Here is a 22,060-nt window from a genome sequence, read left to right on the forward strand (position 1 = left end):
GGAGGGCTGGGGCGTAGCTGGGAATGAGCAGAGATCAAGCGATTGCCTCCATTGTCCAGGTATGAGAAGCTACCCCTGGACTACCGGGCACCCTTCTTACTGACGCTGGAGCCACCAGGGCCACTGCCGTTGGTGTCAGGCCGCTCAGCCTCCTCTAGCCTAGCGTCGCTGTCCCGCTACCTCTACCACCAGCGCTGGCTCTGGAGCATCCCATCGGGCCTGGTCCCCGCACTGCCACTCAGCGCCATCGCGCAGCTCCTCTCTGTCCTCACCGAGTATGTTACCCAAGCCTGGCCGGGCAGCTCAGGGCGGGGAGAGAGCAAGCATAGACTCTGGGTGGCCGCTGGCAGGAAGCCTGAGTCAGAGCCCGCCCATCTCTAAGCCTCTGAACCACTGCTGTTCTGCACAGGATTTAGCGCAGAGCAGCGCCTGCCACTGCCCTCCCCTGCCCCTCCCCCAGGTCTGTTCACTTTGGCCTGTGCAGCTAGAGCTGTTGCACCTGAGGCACCAGTAGTCTGAGCAGGGCTGTCAGCACACGGGTCTGCCTGGATGGCTGCCGGGAGGTGGGCATGGAAGTGGCATGGGGCGGGGGACGGACTCTGAGCATCTCTCTCCCATCTCATCCTGTCGCCGTCCCCACCTTTACGGGACTTCAGAGTCCGACTGTCAGAAGGGTTCCACTTTGCCTGCAGTGGGGAAGGAATCATCAACATGGTCCTGGAGCTTCCAATTCAGGTGTGTGCCATCCCTTGTGACACCTCCCCAACAAGGTCTGTCACTGGAGGGACACTTGCCTCTGAGCTGCATTGGGGCTACTGGAAACGGTGCCTCATGGGGACCCTGTGGTCAGAGGACCCAGAGCCTGAGGCCAGTCCCAGGACAATGTGGCAAGGGGCTAGAGTTCTGGGGGCCAGAGCTGGGCTGGGCCAAGTCTCTGGCTTGGCTGAGGTTTACCCAAGATCTCCCATTCTGCCCCCAGAATGAGCCCCTGGGGCAGGCTGCAGGCGAGGAGAGGCACACATGTGTTGTCCAGTACATCCTCTTCCCCCCACACTCTACCTCCACCAAAGACAGGTGAGACCCGGGTCTGCCTGGAGAGCTGCCTCTCTCCACATTCTCCCTTCTCCCTACTACCCCTGAAGTTCTGTCTTCTGGGCTGCAAGAGAGTCGGGGTAAGGGTGCTGTTTGTTGTTGTTGTTTGTTTGTTTGTTTGAAGTTTTTTGGGGGGAGGCGGGAGGGGCAGAGAGAGAGAGAATCCCAAGCAGGCTCCACACTGTCAGCGCAGAGCCCTATGTGGGGCTCGATCTCACAAACTGTGAGATCATGACCTGAGCCAAAATCAAGAGTCTGACGCTTAACTGAGCCACCCAGGCGCCCCATTAGACGTTTCCTCAGGCAGACACGGGCCCAGAGAGGCCACACGCAAGTTGTGTTCAACCTGTGTGCCTTCCGTGAACTGACCCCCTGCCATTCGGTTGTGGATCGGACTCTCCGCTCTGCCAGGCTCAGGACTCCTCCTCCTTTAGCTTCTCGACAGATGATGACAACGATGTGGAGGTGGAGGCCCTGGAAGGAGACTCAGAGCTCAACCTGGTCACTGAGGTGTGGGTAGAGCCACAGTATGGGCGAGTGGGGCCTGGCCCCGAGAGCTGGAAGCATCTGCGGGACCTGACATACTCTGAGATCCCTCGAGCTGTGAGTGACCTCTGAAGCACCCCCACACCTTACCGGGTTAGCTGCCGTCCCTCTGGAGTACCACAGCTAGCTGTGGGCTTCCTGGTCCCTCTGAATCTCTGTGTTCTGCATGTCTGTGACTGTGTGGGCTTCCTTGAGAGCTGGACACCAGAGTACTCTGGGCTAGGGCAGGCTGACCCCTGACCTCTGCTGTTTGTCCCCTAGCTCCACCCTCGGGACGCTGCCTGCATAGGCTCCATGCTGAGCTTTGAATACCTGATACAGCTGTGCCAGAGCAAGGAATGGAGTCCCCTGCCCCCAGAGCCGAGGATCTCTAATGGTCAGTGGGGAAGGGGCTCCTGGGATGGAACAGGAAAGTGTGTGGGGAGAAGGCAACCGAAACTGGGGAGTCCGGGTCTCACTGTGGCTATCGTCCTCCTTCCCTGCCTCCTAGGATTGGACCAGGGAGGAGATACCTGTGTCCACGAGATCCCTTTCCATTTTGACCTAATGGGACTGTTGCCTCAGTGTCAGCAGCTCCAGATGTTCTTCCTTCTGCTTTCCAGAGGTGGGTGAACTTCGTACTTACCCACACGTAGAGGGTCAGCATGCGTGGGAGCATTGGGGCCGGAGGAGGCTTGGAGGCCGCAGGAGGGCTGCCATGGTCAGGGCTGAGCCAGGGGGCTGGCCGGCAGGAGGCTCTTGGTGCTGAGCGAAGTGTATGTCGGGCAGAACCAGAGGGTGTCCCTCTCGCCGAGGGGCCCTGTCCCACCAACGACATGGTGCTGTGCCTGCTGCACAGCTGCCTGGGGCAGGAGCTGAGTGACCGGGAGATCCCACTGACCACTGCTGACCAGGCCACCTTCTTGAGTGAGGTGCTGCGGCGGACCTGCCACGGTCCAGGTGAGCTCCTGCCTCTTTCCCGAACAGCACGCTCTGGCCCAGCCCCATTTCCCCACCCCTCAGGGGGGCTTCTGTCTTTGGGTTTTGGTCTCCCCTCTCTTCACCTCAGAGCCCTGCCTCTCTGCCGGCCCTGCCCTCTTTCACCCACCTCTACCCCCATCGTAGGTCCGGAGGAGTCTCCCGTGGGGGGCCACGGGATCCTAAAGGATCAAGCAGTCAGCAGCGCCCAGGCCGCTGGAGACTCAGCGCTTCCTCCCCTGGTCAGCACTGATTTGTCTCCTTCAGCCCCTTTTCACACTGACCTCCTTCTATTACCACATATTCGTGCCCCCCCACCCCCGCTTTCTATCACCGGGGATACTGAATGCCTCCTGCCAGTGACAGGGTACTGAGTTCCTCTTTGCCCTGCATCTTGCACTCTATACCTAAGGCTGCGCTCCAGGGTGGAGGGAGGGAGCAGGGGTTGGGCGGTCCCTTACAGATTGTTCTGATTTTCTGTCTTAAAGGTTATAGGCCCTCCTGAGACTCTCAAGGCTCTCATCTCTACCCATTCCCCTCAGTGGCGCTGCTATGCAAGGCTTGTGACTCCCCAGCATGTGTTTCTGACTTTCCTCCCAGCTACCTTCGCAGGTACCACCCAATGGCCTTTATCACTGGCCTCAGATACAAACCCCTCTTCTCCCTCACCAGCCCACCAGGCAGCTCTAACTTATGTCTCTCTTTTCGTCTTCAGATGTCCAACATCTGGCTGCCTGTGGCCTGGAGGGACCCTCTCAAGAGGAGACAAAGCCTAAGTTTGGGGATGGGAGCGGGGCCCCCAGCCTGAAAGACCTGGGAGGAACTGGGGTGAGGGCTACAAAGGCCCAGGTTCCCACACTCAGCGTCACTCCAGCTGGAGGTAAGGCGGCTGACTCTGAAGTCAGTTAAGCAGGAGCAGGATTGGGAACAAATAGAAGGCTTGGAGACCATGTGACCCTCTTCCCACAGACACTGCCCAGATTCCAGGAGACCTAAGCCCACCTTTCCGTCGGGACTTACAGGCTTACGCCGCGCGTCAGGCTCCACAGACAGAGGGTGCAGATGGTCCCCGGACCCGGTGTCCTGTTTACGTCTATAGCTGTGCCCTGGAAGCACTGAGGGAGCAAATGGTTGGCCTGCAGCCCCCTCAGGCACCCCGAGACCTCATCTTCCGGTGAGTACCCTCAAGGTCCTCCCCCAACCGTGGCTGCCAGCCAAGGCTCATGACCATAGTCCAGGGCATGGACAGACAGGCTGACCATCAGTGGTCAGAACTCAGTTTCTTAGCCAGGTCCTGCCAGCCCCTTGCTCAGCTTCCTTCAGCAAATCAAGTGAACTTGCTGGGCCGTGAATATATTCAGTAGAGGTGTACCGACCCTCCAATGGAGTGTGGGTAGACGGTGAGTCAGAGATGTCACTAAGGAGAGCTGGCCAAGCTCTCTCTTTGCTCCCATTCCTAGGACTCAGTTCCTCGACCAGCCCTCCCCATCCTCAGTCTGGATGGAGCCCAGGCACAAGGAGGCAGCCAATCATTGTGCCTTGCTACAGGAGCACGCACAGCGATGCTACGTCCGTGGTGAGGAGGGGGCCGCCTGAGGGAGCCTCAGGAAGGAGTGGGGCTTCGCAGGATGACGGGGATGGGAACTGGAGAGGCCATTCCAGTCGTGGCCCCTTCCTCTTCCTCAGGACTGTTCCGGAGTTTGCAGCAAGCACAGAGCGTCACCTCACAGGACTTGCTGATAGCGGTAGATGCCTGCGAGGAGCTACTACAAGAAGTAGACATCACCCCTTTCCTGCTCGCACTGTGTGGCCACATTCGGGTTTTGCCTCAGGCACCCCCAAGCCCTGGGCCTCTTAGCCCTGGGCCTTTCAGCAGCAGCATCGAGGAGGGCCCCGAGCCTCGGGAACGAGCTGTCCTGGCTTCTGAGTCCAGGTTAGGATTGTCCCTTAGTGATGTGTCCGGGGTGCACAAAGGTCCTGTAAACAGAGACCTTCCCATCTGGGGGAATGGCCATGCACGATCGTGCCCACACACCAGGGAGGCAGTTGCTTCGTCGCTGGCTTCCTGCTCCCACCCATTTAGCATAGACCCGAGTCTCCTCCCCGTCTCTTCTGTTCTGGTGTGGAGTATTGAGCTGGGTTACGAGTAGGGAGTTGTCACTCGCCATCAGTGAAAGTAGAAGCTTATTCTGAGGATGCTCATACAATAGTAATACTCTCTGGAACTACCTGTGAGTTTCGCAGAGTGTTGCCCTCACTGCTGAGTCCCCAGCTCACCTCGGGCCCAGCAGGTCCCTGAAGGGAGAAAGGCAAGCAGGCAGACGGCTGTGTCTGGCACCTGCCATCCTGCCGTGCCTGCCGCATATTAGCATCGGGGAAGCAGCAGACACAGAGGGAGGAGTGTGCTGATGACACCCAGGTCTGCACTCCAGCCAGTTCCCTGTCTGGCGCCCTAGATCCCCCACCTTTCATGCCCCGAAATCAGTGTATCTTCTTCCCACCAGACCTTGCTTCTCCACCTGTTCTCCTTCAGTGGTGAGTGAGATCACCCTCCACCCAGTGGTCTAAGTCAGAAAACTGGGAGTCACCTGTACTCATTCCTCTGCGTCACAGCAATGTCCGGTTGTTAACAAACATGGAGGTTCGAGCCAAAATAGGTCGGCTTGTTCTCCTCGCCTCTTCCACTGCCCGTGCCATTGTGCTGAGCACGCTTGCTAGAGACAGGTGTGGGCTGCGCCTAGTAGGGAAGCAGCCTCCTCTAGGGCTCGCTGATTCTTAACACCTCCTTAACACACCCTTCACCCCCTCCCTGACCACTCAGCATAGAGACTGAGGACCTCAGCGAGCCTGAGTTTCAGAGCAGCCGTGTCCCTGGGATTCCAGACCCTAGCCTGGAGATCTCTCTGACAGACGTCTGCCAGCTCCGAGGAGAGGCACATGATGCCCTTCATAGCCTCATCCAGGTGGGACGCTTGGTGAGGGCAGAAGAGGGGTGGAGCCCTGCCTGCACCGGGCACAGTGTTCTCTCCTGGGGTGGGGGTATGTAGCTGTCTATTCTAAGGTAGGGGATAGTGTTCTGCTGAGGGCTGGCTGACATAACAGCCTCTTTCTAACCCCAAAACAGGAGAAGTTCCTGGAGATCAGTGGTCTCTACTTCCGCACAGTGCCCTCCAATCCCCACTACTTCTTCTATTGCCCTCCATCCAGCAGGCGAGAGGTGAGCGGCTTCCTCCCTTCCTCTCTCGTACCCCCGACCTGTAGCCCAGAGGCCCCACTGGGCCCACCCAGGTCCTCTTGATGCTTGGCTCCCTGGGGTCCAGATGTGGCTCTTGTCCTGTGTTGGATAAAGCTCTCTTTGTTTTGTTCAGGATGAGGGCCCCCGGGACACAGTAGACAGAAAAGTCAGTGACCTCGAGTTTTCGGAGGCTGAATTCCTAGGAGAAGAAGGTGTGTGGACAATGGATAGAGATGAGAAGGCTGCTTAAAGCCAGGATTCAGGGCCCTCCACTGCCAGCCTCTCCCATTAACCACACAACATGCATCCACGTCTAGGAGACACAGCCTGCTGTGTGGTCACTGAGAGTGACCCAGAACTAGAGGTGGAGTATCGTGAGAGCCGTGAACCAGACCTGGGGCCAGCTGGGCTCGACTCTGCCTCGCTGTCAGATGCGGACACTGTGAACCCTGATGAAGACTCCTTCAGTATCCTGGGGGGTGATTCGCCTACCGGGCCTGAGGGCCTGGTACATGACCTGCCACCTCTCTTCCTGCACCTCACGTGCTCTGTGCGGCTGCGTGGGCAGCACAGCTCAGTACCTGTGTGCAGCCTGCCCACCTGCCTGGGTGAGTTTGGGGTGCCCAAGGGAAGGCCACAGGTCCCAGTACAGCCTGCCTGCCTGTCTGTCTGTGGGTGGACGTAACTCATTAGCACTGAGAACTTGAAGTCTGTGCTTGTCCCCAGGCTCCAGCAACCCCTGACTCTCCCCCTCTCCCAGGCCAGGTCCTTTCCAGTCTGGAGGGCCCCCCCATTGGAGGCCGCGTGCCCCTGAGGGACCTCAGTATTACGCTGGACGTCTTTGTGCTGACATTGCCTCTGGAAGTGGAGCTTCCCCCAACCTCGGACCCTCAGCACCACCGGTGTGGCAGCAAGTCTCGTGGGGGGATCTGGGGCCTTGTTTGGGTAGGGGCCCTTTAAAGGAATCTAGAGGTGCTTGAGGGCTCTAGGACCCCTTAAAGAGTCCAAGAAAGGAGTGCTAAGGAAGCCCTAGGAGGAGAGTAGCTGCCGTGGCTGCTGATCTTTGACCTTCGCTCCCACTCTATTCAGGTCCACATCTGAAAGCAGTGCTTCCTTCCCACGATCCCCGGGGCAGCCATCATCTTTAAGGTCGGATGATGGCCTGGGGCCCCCAATGCCACCCCCAGAAGAAGACAGGTACTTCCCTTTGTCCCTCTCAGAGTCCCTCACTTCCTGTCAGTTTTGTTTTCTGGAAACCAACATCTAAACCTTTCTTCCACTTAGGCACCCTGGACTGTCCAATTTGGCCACACCCCACAGACTGGCTATTGAGACCACCATGAGTGAGGTGAGGGCCTTCCCTCCCCCAGCCTAACTGACAGCCCCTCAGCACTGTAACCGATACCCTCTCCCTCATATGAGTAAGCTAAGGCGCCCCTTTATTCTGGGATCAGAGTAGGGCTGCCCTCAATCTGTGAGGCAGAGTACCTTCTAGTCTGGGAGTGAGGTGATGTGCCAGGCAGCGAGGGAGGTGCCCTTGGCCACTCCCCTGATCTCTCTCTGACTGTAGATCCACTGGTTGCTGGAGGACGAGATGGTAGCGGCCCTCCGAAGAGGGGGCATCCCCCAGAGCCCTACCCTGCACCGTGCAGCTGCCCACATCCATAGCTCTCCTGGACGCTCCACCTGCCTTCGCCAGACCCTGCCACTGAGTTTTGTGTTTGGGCCAGAACGTTCCCTCACACAATTCAAGGAGGTATGCTGCCCTCAGAACACCCCCTGGTCATCCTGGGGCCCATTCTTCCCTGGACTCCAGATACGGAAGTAGACTGGCCTCCCTCCAGAACAGCCTCCTCACCACACTGTCCCTCACCCCATGCCTGGGAAGGGTGGGAAGAGACCCGGCTCCCCTCCTTGCCACTAGGCCTGTTGAACCTTAGGCAATTCGCTGAACCTCTGTATACCTCAGCAATGGGGATGCCGGTGTCTGCTTTACCAGATGATTGTGGGGGTCTGCTGAGGAAGCGGGGGGTTGGAGGGGGAGGGCGTGAATAGGGAGGGCTGCCCCTGCCTAAACTGTGACCTTGGCTCCTGCTCCCCAGGAGTTCCGCCGCCTTCACCTCCCTGGCCACATTCTTCTCGAGGATCCTGACAGTGGCTTCTTCTTTGTGGCAGTTGGCCAACAGCCAGGAGGGTCCCAAGGGGAGCTCCCTTCAGCAGCCTGGGCTTGGCACAGCCATGAGGACAAGGCCGAAGGCATCGAAGCGGAGGTGAGCCTTTCCTGGGATGACCTGGGAATGGAGGGGGTGGAGGTGGGTGTGTGGGGCCTGTATTCAGTCCTGACTTTCTGCCTAACCTTAGGCCCTGACAGCCAGCCCCCAAGCCCCTGGCTCCCCAGAGGGTTCTGATGGCACACCCCTCCTCAGCCTGCCACAGGGAGGTAAGAGAAGACTTGGGCAACAAAGTCTGGGGGCTAGGACCAGGGACTTGCAGATCCCTGGCCCTGCTTCCATTTTCAGAGGGTGGTCCTAAACAGGATCACTAGATGTTCCAGGATTTTCCTTCTCTTCCCAGGGAGACAGCCTGGGCCTAGCCGGGGGCTGAGCCTTATGTCCAGTCAGGGCAGTGTGGACTCTGACCACCTAGGTAAGCCAGGGCGATGGGCAGAGGGCTCTGAGCTGATAGGAAGCAGACTCAGGGCTGTGCAGCAGAAGGACTGGGCAGGGGGCATCAGAAAGGACTAACATGGAAGGGCCCATCAAGCCTGATATGCTCGGAGGCTCAGATGAGCCAAAGGACGGGGCTGAACTTCGGCACATTTGAAACAGGTTATGATGGTGGCAGCAGTGGCTCAGACAGCGAGGGCCCCAATGAGACCCTGGGGGAGAAGCCTCCCTTCACGTTGAGGACCCCACCTGGGCAGGCACCTCCACAGCCTTCACTCTCAGGCCTCCCTGGGCCCTGCCTGCCTGACTTCTGGCTCATCGTCCGCATACTACAGGATCGTGTAGAAGTGTATGCACATGCGCGGTAAGTAGGGTCCTGCGCCTGACTCAGGTTAGCTGCTTTCCCCTGGTCCCACAACATTCCTCTCCGATATCACTCAAAAGTAAAACTTGGGACTGAGGGTTTGTATTCTAAGGCTGGGGGGTCCTGACCACTTCCCACAGCCTATATATAGCAAAGCAGGTTACTCTTTGCTTTCCTAACAGAGGTAAAAAGCTGGTAGGATTTGGGCTCCTCGTCAAGCATTAAGAGCATCTACAGTTCAGAGCAGCTTCAGAAGTTGATATGGGAATAATAGGTAATATTTCACAAGTGCTTATTATGCAGCAGACAGTGTTCTAAGTGTCTACCTGGATCAGCTCCTTTCATCTATGAAATAGTCCTCGAAAGTATTATTCTCCTTATGGCATGGATGACAAAACTCAAGCACAGAGAAATTAAATACTTGCCTAAGGTCACAGTAAAGGGCAGAGCCAGAATTCACAGGTAGGCCTCTGGTTAAATATGGCTCTCATCACAGAGTGGAGGGGGTTTGAGAAGGGAAGGCCGCCATTCTGATCAAGATTGGAGAATGGAGAAGAGGTACACCGTGTGAAGGAAGCCTTGGGGTTGGTGTGCTGCCCACTGAAGGGCTGACAAAGCAAGCGTGGAGCCTATGCTGCCATAATTGCTACCGAGAATTCTGTTTCTCCTCTTTCCCAGCATTTGCTTCTCTTTGTCCAGTCCTACTCCCTTTTCGTGATTTCTCTTGGCCTCAGCTCTCAAGCTCCCCACCCCCACCCCAGAAGTGTGTCTGATCCATCCCTCCCCTCTAGGAGCCTGATTCGGGAGGATGGGGGACCAGGCACCGAGTGTCGCCACCTGCAGCAGCTCCTGGTGAGGCGAGTTGGGGAGATCTGCAGGGAGGTCAACCAGGTAAGGGACGGCTGGGGGCAGGGCTCTCTAGGCACGGGACACTGTTCAGATGAGGAAGGAGTTTCCAGGAACTTGACCTTCACAGGCTCTTGATCCATCTTGGCCATTTTCTTTGACACCTGGTTACCGGGGTACTGTTACTCCACGGACTCTACAAACTGGGAACGCTCCCTCACTCGTCCCAGTAACGCAGGTTACTCTCCCAGGCCCTGACTATGAGCTGTCCCTTCTAGTTGCACTGTGCCAGTGTTAGGGATATAATAGTGAACAGCACAGGAAAACTCTCTGGAGCTTGTGTCGAGTGGGGCAGAGAGGCATTGAACAACTGAATTGTATGAATTGTATCCATTACAATTGTGAAGAATTAGGAGAGCAAATGACAGTCTTGACCTTCTGAAGTGTCAGGGAAAGAGTTGATTTTTAAGCTGAGACCTGAAGGATGGGGAACACGTTCTGGCAAAGAAGAGGGATGAGTTCTAATGGGGGTTCAGAGCCCAGTGACTATGGGGCACATCTCTGACCCCCCCCACCCCGACCCCCACCCCAGTGATTACTGATGCTTTGCTGACCACTGACCCCCAGTAATAACAGGCATCCGCTCTGGCCTTTGATCATCCCTGACCACCACCACCAATTTATGAGAAATATTTCAGTTCCCTCATACCTTGCTCCTTCTCCCAGCGACTGCTTCTGCAGGACCTCCATGACAGTCACGTGTGTAACTCTCTTCTGGTGGCCGAGAGTGAAGAAGATCTATGGCGCAGTGAGACCCCCTTCCACTCCCGTCAGCGGGCACCACTGCCCAGCGATGGTGAGACCCCACCCAGGAGCCTCCCTCACGGGCTGCTGCCCTCTCTGTATCCATTCTTGGGTGAAAAGACAAGGGCGGAGGCACCGTGACCTGGTCACCAGTGCCAGGAGAGCAGGGAGGATAGGACAGAAAAGGATTGCTGAGTTGGGCTCTTGAAGAGTTCCTCTGTGTTGTCAGTGAAAGTAGTTTCAGCAGGGAGGTGGGACTAGGAACCAGAGAAACAGAAGCGAAGATAATTATACAGCCGGAGCAGAGAATAGCTACTCATTCAAGTGGTGGAGACTAGAGGAAGATGGGAGGCAACGGAGGAACTTGATAGTGAGGTAGAGACTCGCACATTTATGTTCCACAGGGAAAGAGCCAGTAGAGAAGGAAAGGTTGAAGAATACAGGAGAAAAGGGACTGTGGAAGGGGCACCGGCTGTGACCTGTCTTCCTGAGGGCGTGCCTCTGCCTGGCCCCACCTTCTTTTCCAAAATGTCCGTCTTTCCCCTTTGGGTAACAGACAGGGCCGAAGAATGGAGTGAAGGAGTGTGGACTTATAGGCCAAGTCACAGGGGGGAGAAGGGCAGAGGGGAGGAGCCTAAGGCCCAGTAGGAGGATGTGTCTTCCAGTTGGCTGTCCCCCCAGACAGGCAGGTACGAGATCCCTTTGGGATTCCTCAGATTTCTGGTCATGGTTGGGAAACATGGTAATTCTCGAGATGCTAATTGAAGTCTTGACACTTCTGCGGTCTTCTCTTACTCCTGATGACCTCTCACCCCAGCTCAGAGGGGAAAGCCACATCATGGCATTCCTTTGCAGTTCTCCCTTCTGGTTTAAAAGTAAAATCAGACCGCTTCTTAATTTTAACATTCTCCACAAGTCTGTGGGCAAATGTCCCTAACAGTCCTGGACATTGCATCTCTCTGCACATCCTGAGATGTGCTCCATATCAAAGCAGAAGTCCCCTAATTAGCGGACTTCCCAGGGAGTTGATGGCATCTTCTACAAATTGAGCATGAGCCAGGACAGCCAAGTACTTTTGCTTCAAAATGACTTCTAGCAGCCTGAGATGTAAGACCAGTTGGAGCCCAGAGATGGCTGCTCCTCGTTATAGTCTCTCCGTGTGGTTTTGCCAAAGGTCTTAGCAACCAGCATTCCATTTCAAACTCTGCAGCCCCCTGTGTGGCCCGTACACCGCTCACACCCGGCAGCAGCTTCTCTGAGAAACCAAATCGCCACCTTGGCCCTACTGGGAGGTTCCGCATCAACCTGGGAACCTGGCAGGGGTCCGACGAGGCACTGGACCGTGTGCTTGGGCTCTTGCATTGTGTCCTACCGCCCTAGGGGTTTCCTGGGATAGCTGTCCTCCAGAGCATTTTCCCTGACTCTGCTGTGAGCGTGTGTCAGCACTCACATCCTCTCCGTTCTAACGGGGTTCTTGTTGCCACTCCCTGTGAGCACACAGATGGATTATAACATGTTCTAGTATAACACAGTCAGAGTGTCTTGGCATTATCTTTGGGATTTTCCTGTGCTCTGCCTTACCTGACGCCTCTTCTTAGCTCCTTCTCCACACCTCCCGAGAGCCTCTGTGCTGTCACCTGGCTTCCCAAGAGCATGGTCCTGCCTTGTTGCCCAGAATGACCGTCTTGCCCCTGCGTGCTAACAGACAGGGCCAAGGAGTCCTGGGGAGTGAGGACAAGTAGGCAGTTCATTAGTGTGAAGTAGCAAGGGCAGAGAGCCGTGTCCCGCTTCTGATCCAGTGTCTCCCTTCTCCCCAGATTACGCTGCTGACGAGAGTTGTACACCCCGAGGGTACCTAGCAGCCACCATGCAGTTTGTCCCTGGCCATTTCTCCTGTGACGTTGTGTGGAAAACCGTGATTCGAGTCCATTCGCGCCTGAAAATGGGGCCCAGCATGGGGGTCTCTCGGGGTGCGTGATGGGCATGAGAGGGCAGGTGGAGTGGGAGGGAATGTGGAGAGGGGAGCGTCCTGAGCCCCTGTTACTCGCACAGCCATCCAGGCCCTGCGCTCTGTGCTCAATGCCTTCTCTGTGGTGAACCGGAAGAATATGTTTGTCTATCAGGAACGAGCAACGAAGGCTGTGTACTACCTGAGGTATGTGGGTCCTGGGAAGACAGGGCAAAGCATGGATCAAGGACGGAGGCAGAGGAGGTATGTCCAAAGACTCTGCCTCTCTTTTCCAGACTCCTGGAGACGTCCTGCAGTGAGCGGCCTTGGGAAGGTGATGCCCTGCCCCCCTCCCTAGCTCTGTCCCGAAGCCAGGAGCCCATCTACTCTGAGGAAGCCTCGGCATGTATCACCCCCATATCCTGGTGCCCTGTGCTCCCCTCATACTCTACCCCCTGGAGCCGGGCCCTGACCAAGTTTCCCTGCAGGGTCCTCGTTCTCCCCTGGACATGGCTTCTAGCCGCGGTTCAGATGCTGCTCGTCCTGTGGGCCAGGTGGACAGGCATATCCAGCTGCTCGTGCATGGCGTAGGACAGGCAGGTACGCACTGTGAGGAGGGGGCAGGAGTGTAACCAGATGAGGTTCCGGAATTCTCCGAGACTTCCTTTGGTACCTTCCCACTCTAGCTCATGCCGTGCTCTGGGTTTCCCTCATGCCAGAGCTGGGTGGGACAGACAGACTCCGGTGATGTTTAGAGAGTAGGCCCTGTAGCTGAATGAAATGCAGCTTGGGGAAGAGAAACCGTTAAAGGTGATATCAGGTATCTAGCTAGCCTGGGTGACTATGTGTAGATGGTGTTCTATTGATAGGTCTGGGGCGAAGGTGATGGGTTCGGTTTGGGATATGTTGAGCATGGGGTATCCAGTAGGTGACTGGGTGTTCCAGCTGATATTTATAGCTGGTTTCACGTGTACCAGGTCTTGGGCTAAGACTGTTACATATGAGGTAGATGTTATTATTTCTCCCATCTTATGAATGAGGACACTGAGGCTTTGAGAGGTGAGACTCACTTGTCCACAGTTACACAGTAAACTAGAACTTGGCAGCGCTAGAAACTAGTGCTGGCTGCCTCCAGTGTGTGGGGGAATGTTCAAGGCTGGGGTTTAAGGGCCGTACTGGGGGTTGCTGGATCCTCGGTCAATGTCTCCACCTTACCATGGCTGTGTCAAGGTCCCGAGATTACAGATGAGCTAGTACGGGTTCTGCGTCGGCGCCTGGACGAGGCCACACTGGATGTCATCACAGTCATGCTGGTTCGGAACTGCAAGCTGACACCGGCTGACGTGGAGGTCAGCTCCCTCCCAGCCTCCAACATCCCTCCAAGGCTCGGGTATAGGGACCATCTCCGCTGTACCCTCTCCGTGCAGCTCTGACTCCCCTTCCCACTCTGCAGTTCATCCAGCCCCCCGGAAGTCTCCCCTCAGAAGTGCTGCATCTGGCCCTGCCTGCCTCCTGCAGACCCTGGCTTCCTGCCCTGGCCTGGTACCTGCGGCAGAACTTGCTCATCTTCCTGCACTCTCCCAAGTACACGGACAGCAACAGCCGGAACCACTTCCAGGTGAGGTTTCAGTCCCTCCCGTGCACAGATGCCCCCACTCACCCCCTTGCCGTTGTAACCGTTTTCTACAGGTGTCATGTGCTTACCTTTGCCCGTGGACCTGTATACACCCATGCCTCCCCCACCCCCTGCACCTTTATTGTCTTCCTGTGCTCCTGGGTGTGCCTGTCTGCCATCCCCCACTGTGGACACCACCCCCTGATGGCTTCTGTCCATCCGCTTAGTCTTAGTGCTCTATGCTTGTCTCCCCAGCACCCGCTCCCACCGCAGGGCGGCCTCCCCGACTTGGACATCTACTTATATAACAAGCCTGGCGGACAGGGCACCGGGGGCAAAGGTACGAGGCAGGCCTGTGCCACTGCTGACTGTGGGAAAGCCTTTCTTGTCTTGTGGCTGACAGGGCCTTTTCCAGCCTTGCAGCTCAGGGCAATCCAGAGGGGGCGACAGGATGTCTGGAGGTCTCAGACCTGAGCCTTCCTGTGGATTTCTACCCAGGGGTTGCCTGCATCACTCTAGCCTTCGTGGATGAAGGGGGGAACCCCATCTCACTGGCATCATGGCCCCCCTCCTCTCCGGGGCCCCTAGACCCACTGCAAGAGGAGGAATTTGAGCAGCTGACCCAGGTCACCCGCTGCCCGATCGTGCCAGACAGTTCTTCAGGTGGGGCAGCTTGGTCAGAGGAGGGGGTGTATAGTTAATGCTCTGGGAACAAGAGGCACCACCAGGTCACCTCCATTCTTTCCTTCAGCTCAGAATGGGGCCCCACGGCTTCGACTGGATGTGTGGGAGAAGGGGAACATCAGTATCGTACAGCTAGAGGAGAAGCTCCGAGGAGCAGCTCGCCAGGCCCTGGCTGATGGCATTATGGAGCTGCGGCTGCTGCCAGCCTCGCTGTGTACAGAGGACACATCTCCAGGTACGTGGGGTCCAGAGAACACCCCAGGCCCTGGGAAGACAGTGGTAGCTGGTGAGATTGCAAAGATGGGGGTCCAGGAAGGCATCACAGAGGCTCCCTCCAAAATACAGATTCACGGTTGTCCTTTATCTTCCCTGCATCAGCAAGGTGACACGCCAGCAAAATGCACACATGCAGTTGGTCACCCACTTAGAGAGGGATATCTGCTCACAAACGTGTGGCTATCAGTTGCGCATACTGTCATTCACTAACACGTAGAGTAAGGGACAAGTCACTCTCATACCTGTCTTGGGGCTAGGTTGTCGGAAATAGGGATTGACCGTCAGTGACAGGCTTCTGTAATGTCTGATGTCCGCAGGAAGTCTCAGGAGCGGGTCGTTGGAAACCAAGAGCCCTGCGGGCCGAGCTAGCACCTTTCCCCCTGGCCCTGGCACTGGCCCTGGGGAGCCTGTGACTCCCCCCAGCAAGGCTGGCCGGCGTAGCTTCTGGGATATGCTGGTAATGGGAGGATGGGAAGAAGTGGTGAAGTTGGCATCTACCTTCTTGCCTGCTTCCTAGCCCCCCTACCTTCCCCTGCAGACCTCGCCCAAGATCACCTGTCATATAAACGATCCTGTCATTAGGGGTTTGCAGAATGTGGCAGGTTCTCTCTGACGTAGAGAGCCTCAGCTTATCAAGTGCCTTCGCTTCCCTTTTTCTTACGGGGCCCTCACAGCAGCCTGCAGGATAAGTAGGGCTTTTCCCAACGTGGGTGCCGAAGCTCAGGAAAGCTGAGTAGTCTGCCCAAAGCTCCTTAGTGAGCCTGCAGCAACGCCAGGGCCTGCACCAAGCCCTCCAGGCTCTTGTTACTTTTCCACGATGCCCCCATCCTTCATGCCATCCCCCTTCCCGACGGCTCTTCCTCATTCACTGCCTTGCCCCCAGAGTAAAACAGAATGTGGGGACTTGGGTTCCCCCAAAACAACGGATGACATTGTCCTGGATCGGCCAGAAGACACCCGGGGCCGGAGGCGTCACAAAACTGAAAGTGTTCGGACTCCGGGTGGAACTGAGCGGACACCGGGCCCAGATTCTGGAGCCCAGAGACAAAGGTGTGTGTGTGTTGTGGTGTCCTGTTGTGTCATGGGAGGGTGTGAAGTCACAGGTGAGTATCGAGTTTGTGTAAACACACTCGTGTGACATATGGATGTGAGGGTCTCAGTCCTACTGTGTTTTCAGACGCCGGACCACACAGCTAGAAGAGGGCGAGGTGGGGACCCTGCAGCCTGTGTTTGCTCGTGTGACTCAGCGCTGGATGGAGTTTATGGTTCAGATCGGTGAGACCCTAGGCCCCCCTCCCCTGTACTCAACCCCATGGCCTGGTCCCCATCCTGCAGCCCCATCATGACTTCTCTGCGCTGGTTCCAGGTTGTGCCTCAGTGTCCAGAAGCTCCACCCACATGGTGTCCCGATTCCTCCTTCCATCTGTCCTTTCTGAGTTCACTGCTCTTGTTACCTCCATGGCTGGAGACACCAGCGTCCGTGTCTTTGAGCAGCATTTGTGAGTTTGGGGTCTCATGGAGGCTGAGCTAGGGCAGGTGGGGGCTAGGCCTGGGAGGTGGTGGCCAGAGAATAGGGCCACGGGTGGTCTGCTTTCTGTCCCTCCCTCCAGGGGTTCAGAGCCTGAGATCTTCAGTCCTTGCTCCCTTGGACAACTGGGCCCAACCCCACGCCCAGCAGCTGAGAGACATCTGCTGCTTCTGGGCAGGAACTTCTTGCAGTGGAGAAGACCAACCCAGCAGGGTGAGGGCATGGCCTAGTGGGGGTGAGTTCAGATAGCTGTGGGGGCAGGGTGGGCTCAAGGGGATCTGCCTCCAGACCCCTATCGAGCCGCTCCCCCCTCTAGCCGCCAAGGCCATGCAGCGCTTCGAGCCAGGAGGTGATGGGAGCTCCGGGCGAAGTGCTCCCCGGCAGAGGTTCCTGCTGTTGGAGGTCGTGGACAAGAAGGTAGATGTGGGGCCAGCGGCTAGGTCTGAGAAGGGGTTCGGTGATCTCCCTGACCCTGACCCCTGACTTCCAGCTGCAGCTGCTGACCTACAACTGGGCTCCAGACCTGGGAGCAGCATTGGGCCGAGCGCTGGTTCGCCTCGTGCAGTGGCAGAACTCACGTGCCCATCTCATCTTCTGCCTCCTCAGCCAGAAGCTTGGGCTCTTCCATCATTACGGCCAGTTGGACTTCCCAGTGCGGGATGAAAAGGTGCCCGTTGCTTGGGCCCCCTCCTCTAGTTCTGGTTCCTGAGGGATTAGTTCAAGGAAGTGCCAGTCCGAGAGCAGGGGAGAGGGGACAGACTGAGGGCAGAGGTAGTGGGGAGGGTGAGTCTGAGAAAGGAGGCCATGGGGTGGGTGAGAGGATCTGAGGGCAAAGGCCGTGAACCCATTGTGACACTCTGTCTCTCTCAGGAGCCAAACCCATTTCTGCTGCCAACCATGGAAGCAGAGACCCTCATCCGGAGTGCAAGCCCCCCTCTGAGCCGTGAACAGGGCCGGCTGAGTGCATCCTCTCGGGGTGGGGGCCCCCTTCCCCTGGACACATTCCCCTTCGATGAGGCCTTGCGGGATATCACAGCTGCCCGCCCCAGCTCCTCACTCGGTCCTGTGCCCAGACCTCCTGATCCCGTCACCTACCATGGACAACAGTTCCTGGAGATCAAGATGGCCGAGCGCAGAGGTGAGGGCACTGGGCCGGGCAGAATGTGGGAGAGAGAGGGCTGACAGCTCCCGGGCCGTTACCAATGCCTGCAACCCCCAGAGCTGGAGCGCCAGATGAAGATGGAGAACCTGTTCGTGACCTGGCAGCAGCGTTCTGCCCCTGCCAGCATGCCCATCAGTGTGAGTGGCCCGAGCCTGTGCCCTCCGTGAGCATCCTGTGACCCTCTCCTGGCCACCGTTCTGGTATTCACCGCCCCATGTCCCCAGGCTGCGGAGCTGGAGACCCTGAAGCAGTCTTCCCGCCTGGTGCATTACTGTGCGACAGCCCTGCTCTTCGACCCGGCTGCCTGGCTGCACGGGCCCCCAGAGACCTCTGGGCCCCCCGAGGGCCAGGTGAGGCTGGGGACTCCTGGGCTTCTCCCACGGGACCTCCGTTTACCTGCAGTGCCCTCCATTCCTCCCCCACTGTGGTGTGTTTGACGGCGGCTAGAGCCTCCCTTAATCTCCACTCCCACAGCGGCGCCATCGCCCCGAGTCAGGCTCCGGGAGCCGCGAGGCCCCCGCAGGCTGCGAGCCCTCAGATGTGCCTCCGCCAGGTGCCCGTGAGGAGCCTTGGCTGAAGGAGCTGAGCTTGGCTTTCCTGCAGCAGTACGTGCAGTATCTGCAGAGCATGGGCTTTGTGCTGGTGCCGCTGCGGCCCCCCTCACCCGCCCGCAGGTGAGCCCGTCTCTTCCTTCCCCACCCACCACCCCCCCCCCCCCCCGCTCCCCTCCGCCATGGGCCAGGCTCCACACACCCTTGCTCTCTTCACACGGGTCCCGTTGGAACAACCGGGTTCTCGTGCACATTCATCCCACTGGGCTGAACACATGCATGAGGATCTTGGACGCTTTCGTGCGGGCCTCCTGCACGTCGTCTAAACCTCGCGGCCACGTTTGTACGCAGAGCCGTGTACATCCTCACAGGGTTCATGCCCGCTTACGTCTTTTTGCTTACGTGCCGGTGTACAACCACACATGTGAAGCTCCCAGGCTTCTGAATCTGGGGCTTACTGATTCCTGGCCAGATCCTGCATGGGCCTCTCCTGGTATTTCACATGCTTCGTGGCCCAGGAAGCCCTTCGTGGCCCCAGGAAGCTAGCGGTCTCTCTCAACAGGGAACCCTGTGTCTGGCCTGCTCGTAGGCAGTTGTGACAGGCCTGAGTCTTGGCAAGTAGGCAGCTCTTCTGTCATCACCTTTCCTCTCCCCAGAGCACATGAAACATCCACAGCCACCTTCCCTGTTCTGTGTCAAATCTCAAATCCCCGTTTCCATGGCCCCTGTTTTGTTTGTCTCAACATCTGGGCCTCCAGAGTCTGCGTTCCCAGCCCCTTCCCAGTGGCCATGGGAACGTATCTCTTCAAATGGCACGGTTACTTTTGGGTCTCCACGTTTGTGAGTTTATCAAGGTGTTCTCTCCCTCCTCTCTGTTTTTAAGCTGGTAAGTTGTACTTCCTTCCTCAAGACACCACTTGGCCCAGAAAGCCAATTCCAACTCCTTAGCATTTCTGAAACCAGCGTTCCAGCTGCCAGGCCTCCCTTGCTCTTCCAGGCATTAGGAGGAGAGGACAGGCCTGCGCCTCTGGGACCTCACCCCTCTCGTTTCTGGGTGACAGGGACTGAGCAGGAGCTCTGCTTGCTGTCTAGACAGGTCCCCCTAAAGGAGTGTCTCTGAGAGACTTTAGTGTCCATACTTCCCATTCAGTGAAGCTCTTCCCGAAACTCTGGATTCCTTTTTTTTTTTATTTTAATTTTTTAATTTTTTAAATTTTTTTTAATGTTTATTCATTTTTGCGAGAGAGAGAGAATGTGAGCGGGGGAGGAGCAGAGAGAGAGGGAGACACAGAATCTGAAGCAGGCTCCAGGCTCTGAGCTGTCAGCATAGAGCCCGACACGGGGCTCAGACTCACAAACCATGAGATCGTGACCTGAGCCGAAGTCGGACGCTTAACCGACTGAGCCACCCAGGCACCCCTGGATTCCTTTTTTAAACAAAAGACACTGGGTTGAAAAATACATTTCTAGAGCAAAATTTATTGTCAGGCCTTCCTTTCTCATCAGTCTTTAACCATTTCCAATCGCTGCCTAAGTCTTGTCCCAATTTCCTTGAGGATTAAATGAGACGCTGCTTTTCCCCAGAGGCTTTGACACTCCCCACCCCAGACTGCCAGCAAGAACTCTGGCAGTTTATAGCTCCTGAAGTGATGAGTGTGTCCCACTGGTCCCTGCTATTTCCCTTCTTCACAGTACCTTCCCTGCTTCTCTGCTCCCCTTGCCTCTGAGTTGAGCAGACCTATGGGACACTGAAGCTGCCGTTTCTTAGTCAAAAAAAAAAAAAGAGCCTTTTCCCTCTCAGCAAAAGTGCCTAACTACGGCCTCAAGCATGTGCTTGAATTTTCCTCCTGAAATCTTAGATGTGCATCATCTTCTCCGTCCCCCTGCTCCCACTGCCCCCAGTACGCACACTCCATCTCTCATCACGGTGCCTCCCCACAGTCCCAGCAGCCTCTCTCGCACCCTCACCTGACCCTCCTTCTCTCACTGGTAGAGCAGGGCCTGCTGTCCCCCTCCCCATGGAGTACTCCTCTGGCTTCCCCTGACCACAGCAGCTGCTGTGGAGAGAATCCTGCCCCACGCTCTAGACCTGAACTCTGGTCTCGGCCACTTACCTGACACAGGAGCCCAGGCAGCTCCATCCCCTCTCTGGCCCTGTTTCCACCCCTGCTCGCCCACGAAATGGATTCTAGGTGTGCAGGCCATACCGCCTTACCCACTGGCCTGCCTCATCCTCTTGTTCTGTTTCCTACAGCACCAGCCGGCTGCGGGCCATGGCTGTCCTTGGAACAGAGGGGCGTGGCTCCTTCTCCTGCCCGAAGACCAAGACTGACGGGAGCCCCAAGGTAATGCATCATTGTGTACCTTCACTGACAGTGAAACCCATGAGGCCCCAGACCCAAGCTAGCATCCCTGATCCTCCCCTGCTGGTTCGAGGCTGGTGAATCTCCAACCCCTGCCCCTGAACCCCAGTTTTTCTCCTTTCTTTAGAGCACTGGCTCTCCAGTCACCACCTACCACCTACAGAGGGCACTGCCCGGGGGCATCATCCTCATGGAGCTGGCTTTTCAGGTGAGCAGGAGGAGCACTGAGTAGGGAGAGCCAGATCCATCTGTCTCTTGCCCTCCTGACCTCATCTTCACCCTCTCTCCAGGGCTGTTACTTCTGTGTCAAACAGTTCGCCCTAGAATGTTCCCGAATCCCCATGGGGCAAGCTGTCAACTCTCAGGTATGTGGTAGGAACAGAGGGAATAGGGGGTCTCGGGCATACTCAGCGCATCCCCAGTGCGCCGTGGCCAGTAAGAGGAACACAGATAGTCTGGCCCAGTGGTGATCTGTTGCTGTGGGCTGGCCAAGTCAGTGGTCATTCTGGTGCCATGACTGGGTCATCCACCCATCAGTGTCACTGTGTCGATGGCCCGGAGCTGTTATTCAACCATAGCACTGGAGGCAGAAGGCAGTCCAGCACCGTGGCTGGTCTGGCACTGACAGGAGCCTGGCACTGTGGTTAAGCCATAACCAGAGATGGTCAGCTAGCACATTTGAACATAGTGGGTAACCTCACACATGGGTAGGCCAGTGCCAAGGGCAGTCCTGGCCTAATCTAGAGCTGGAGACAGCCAGACTTTGTCAGTGTCATCACTAACACTTAGAATGAGGACCAGAGTTCCCAGCCACACAGCATACCCCTGGCCCTTAGTTGTTATTTACATCCCTGTCGGCCTCAGGGCAGAGCCCTATACCGGTGAGGGCCGCACAACTCAGGAGTGCTCAGAATGAGTCAAAGGATTGAGTGAGGTCAGGGACCTAAAGCCCTCTGTACTTGAGTTAGTTCAGCTCCTTCAGGTCATCAGGCATGTCATGTGAGGGCCTGTACCTTCTCTGTGCCTCTCATCTAGTTTGAGATCAAGGTCTGACTGGGCCTAGTCAGACTCCTCATATCTGGAATGCTCACGTCCAGCCCATAGATGGTTGCCTTTGACTTGAGTGTGGATCCCTAGTCCACTCATCACAAGATAAGGTGACCTAGAAAAGCGTGGGGACTTTACGTGCAGGAACCTACCTGGGCCAGAGCGCTGTGAAGGGAGCTCTGGACAAGCAGATACGCTGTCCGTGTAGTGCTGTACTGGCAGGGAAGACCCACCTCCATGACTCTCTCGAGCTTCTTGAAGTCCTTGTGGCTTCTCTGCCCCTGATTTCCATCCAGTTTGGCTCGCTTTGCCTCTACTTGTGTAATCTCTGACCCTACTTAGATTTGTAAATTGTTTTTTTGTTGCTGTTGTTTAT

At 56.8% G+C, this 22,060-nt stretch overlaps 1 protein-coding gene across 4 annotated transcripts in view; it reads left to right on the top strand.

The window, feature by feature from the left end:
* The window catches only part of SZT2 (SZT2 subunit of KICSTOR complex), a 51,611-nt gene that overhangs the window by 23,952 nt on the left and 5,599 nt on the right, over window positions 1-22,060 (top strand). For 2 of the 4 annotated variants that reach the window (XM_086716696.1, XM_086716698.1), the window contains exons 16-65: window positions 60-275; window positions 657-735; window positions 980-1,074; window positions 1,527-1,695; window positions 1,900-2,014; window positions 2,129-2,242; window positions 2,407-2,577; window positions 2,743-2,837; window positions 3,084-3,207; window positions 3,311-3,475; window positions 3,565-3,769; window positions 4,056-4,171; window positions 4,282-4,528; window positions 5,417-5,558; window positions 5,720-5,812; window positions 5,964-6,042; window positions 6,148-6,438; window positions 6,591-6,732; window positions 6,920-7,027; window positions 7,115-7,178; window positions 7,401-7,586; window positions 7,933-8,100; window positions 8,192-8,270; window positions 8,405-8,476; window positions 8,659-8,860; window positions 9,652-9,751; window positions 10,433-10,562; window positions 12,328-12,480; window positions 12,563-12,665; window positions 12,755-12,860; window positions 12,947-13,058; window positions 13,689-13,807; window positions 13,912-14,076; window positions 14,329-14,413; window positions 14,572-14,736; window positions 14,825-14,992; window positions 15,351-15,490; window positions 15,917-16,083; window positions 16,211-16,308; window positions 16,400-16,532; window positions 16,644-16,774; window positions 16,878-16,978; window positions 17,052-17,228; window positions 17,432-17,699; window positions 17,781-17,860; window positions 17,948-18,073; window positions 18,198-18,397; window positions 20,529-20,619; window positions 20,765-20,845; window positions 20,928-21,002. In XM_086716696.1, the coding sequence (XP_086572822.1) occupies window positions 60-275; window positions 657-735; window positions 980-1,074; window positions 1,527-1,695; window positions 1,900-2,014; window positions 2,129-2,242; window positions 2,407-2,577; window positions 2,743-2,837; window positions 3,084-3,207; window positions 3,311-3,475; window positions 3,565-3,769; window positions 4,056-4,171; window positions 4,282-4,528; window positions 5,417-5,558; window positions 5,720-5,812; window positions 5,964-6,042; window positions 6,148-6,438; window positions 6,591-6,732; window positions 6,920-7,027; window positions 7,115-7,178; window positions 7,401-7,586; window positions 7,933-8,100; window positions 8,192-8,270; window positions 8,405-8,476; window positions 8,659-8,860; window positions 9,652-9,751; window positions 10,433-10,562; window positions 12,328-12,480; window positions 12,563-12,665; window positions 12,755-12,860; window positions 12,947-13,058; window positions 13,689-13,807; window positions 13,912-14,076; window positions 14,329-14,413; window positions 14,572-14,736; window positions 14,825-14,992; window positions 15,351-15,490; window positions 15,917-16,083; window positions 16,211-16,308; window positions 16,400-16,532; window positions 16,644-16,774; window positions 16,878-16,978; window positions 17,052-17,228; window positions 17,432-17,699; window positions 17,781-17,860; window positions 17,948-18,073; window positions 18,198-18,397; window positions 20,529-20,619; window positions 20,765-20,845; window positions 20,928-21,002 (6,811 nt within the window). Of the gene's footprint in view, window positions 1-59; window positions 276-656; window positions 736-979; window positions 1,075-1,526; window positions 1,696-1,899; window positions 2,015-2,128; window positions 2,243-2,406; window positions 2,578-2,742; window positions 2,838-3,083; window positions 3,208-3,310; window positions 3,476-3,564; window positions 3,770-4,055; window positions 4,172-4,281; window positions 4,529-5,416; window positions 5,559-5,719; window positions 5,813-5,963; window positions 6,043-6,147; window positions 6,439-6,590; window positions 6,733-6,919; window positions 7,028-7,114; window positions 7,179-7,400; window positions 7,587-7,932; window positions 8,101-8,191; window positions 8,271-8,404; window positions 8,477-8,658; window positions 8,861-9,651; window positions 9,752-10,432; window positions 10,563-12,327; window positions 12,481-12,562; window positions 12,666-12,754; window positions 12,861-12,946; window positions 13,059-13,688; window positions 13,808-13,911; window positions 14,077-14,328; window positions 14,414-14,571; window positions 14,737-14,824; window positions 14,993-15,350; window positions 15,491-15,916; window positions 16,084-16,210; window positions 16,309-16,399; window positions 16,533-16,643; window positions 16,775-16,877; window positions 16,979-17,051; window positions 17,229-17,431; window positions 17,700-17,780; window positions 17,861-17,947; window positions 18,074-18,197; window positions 18,398-20,528; window positions 20,620-20,764; window positions 20,846-20,927; window positions 21,003-22,060 lie in introns of those variants that run through there. The other 2 variants (XM_086716697.1, XR_015254650.1) reach the window with 2 other exon arrangements.

The sequence above is a fragment of the Puma concolor genome, chromosome C1, assembly GCF_028749965.1.
Source record: "Puma concolor isolate L17-30 chromosome C1, mPumCon1.1.hap2, whole genome shotgun sequence".
Classification (NCBI taxonomy): domain Eukaryota; kingdom Metazoa; phylum Chordata; class Mammalia; order Carnivora; family Felidae; genus Puma; species Puma concolor.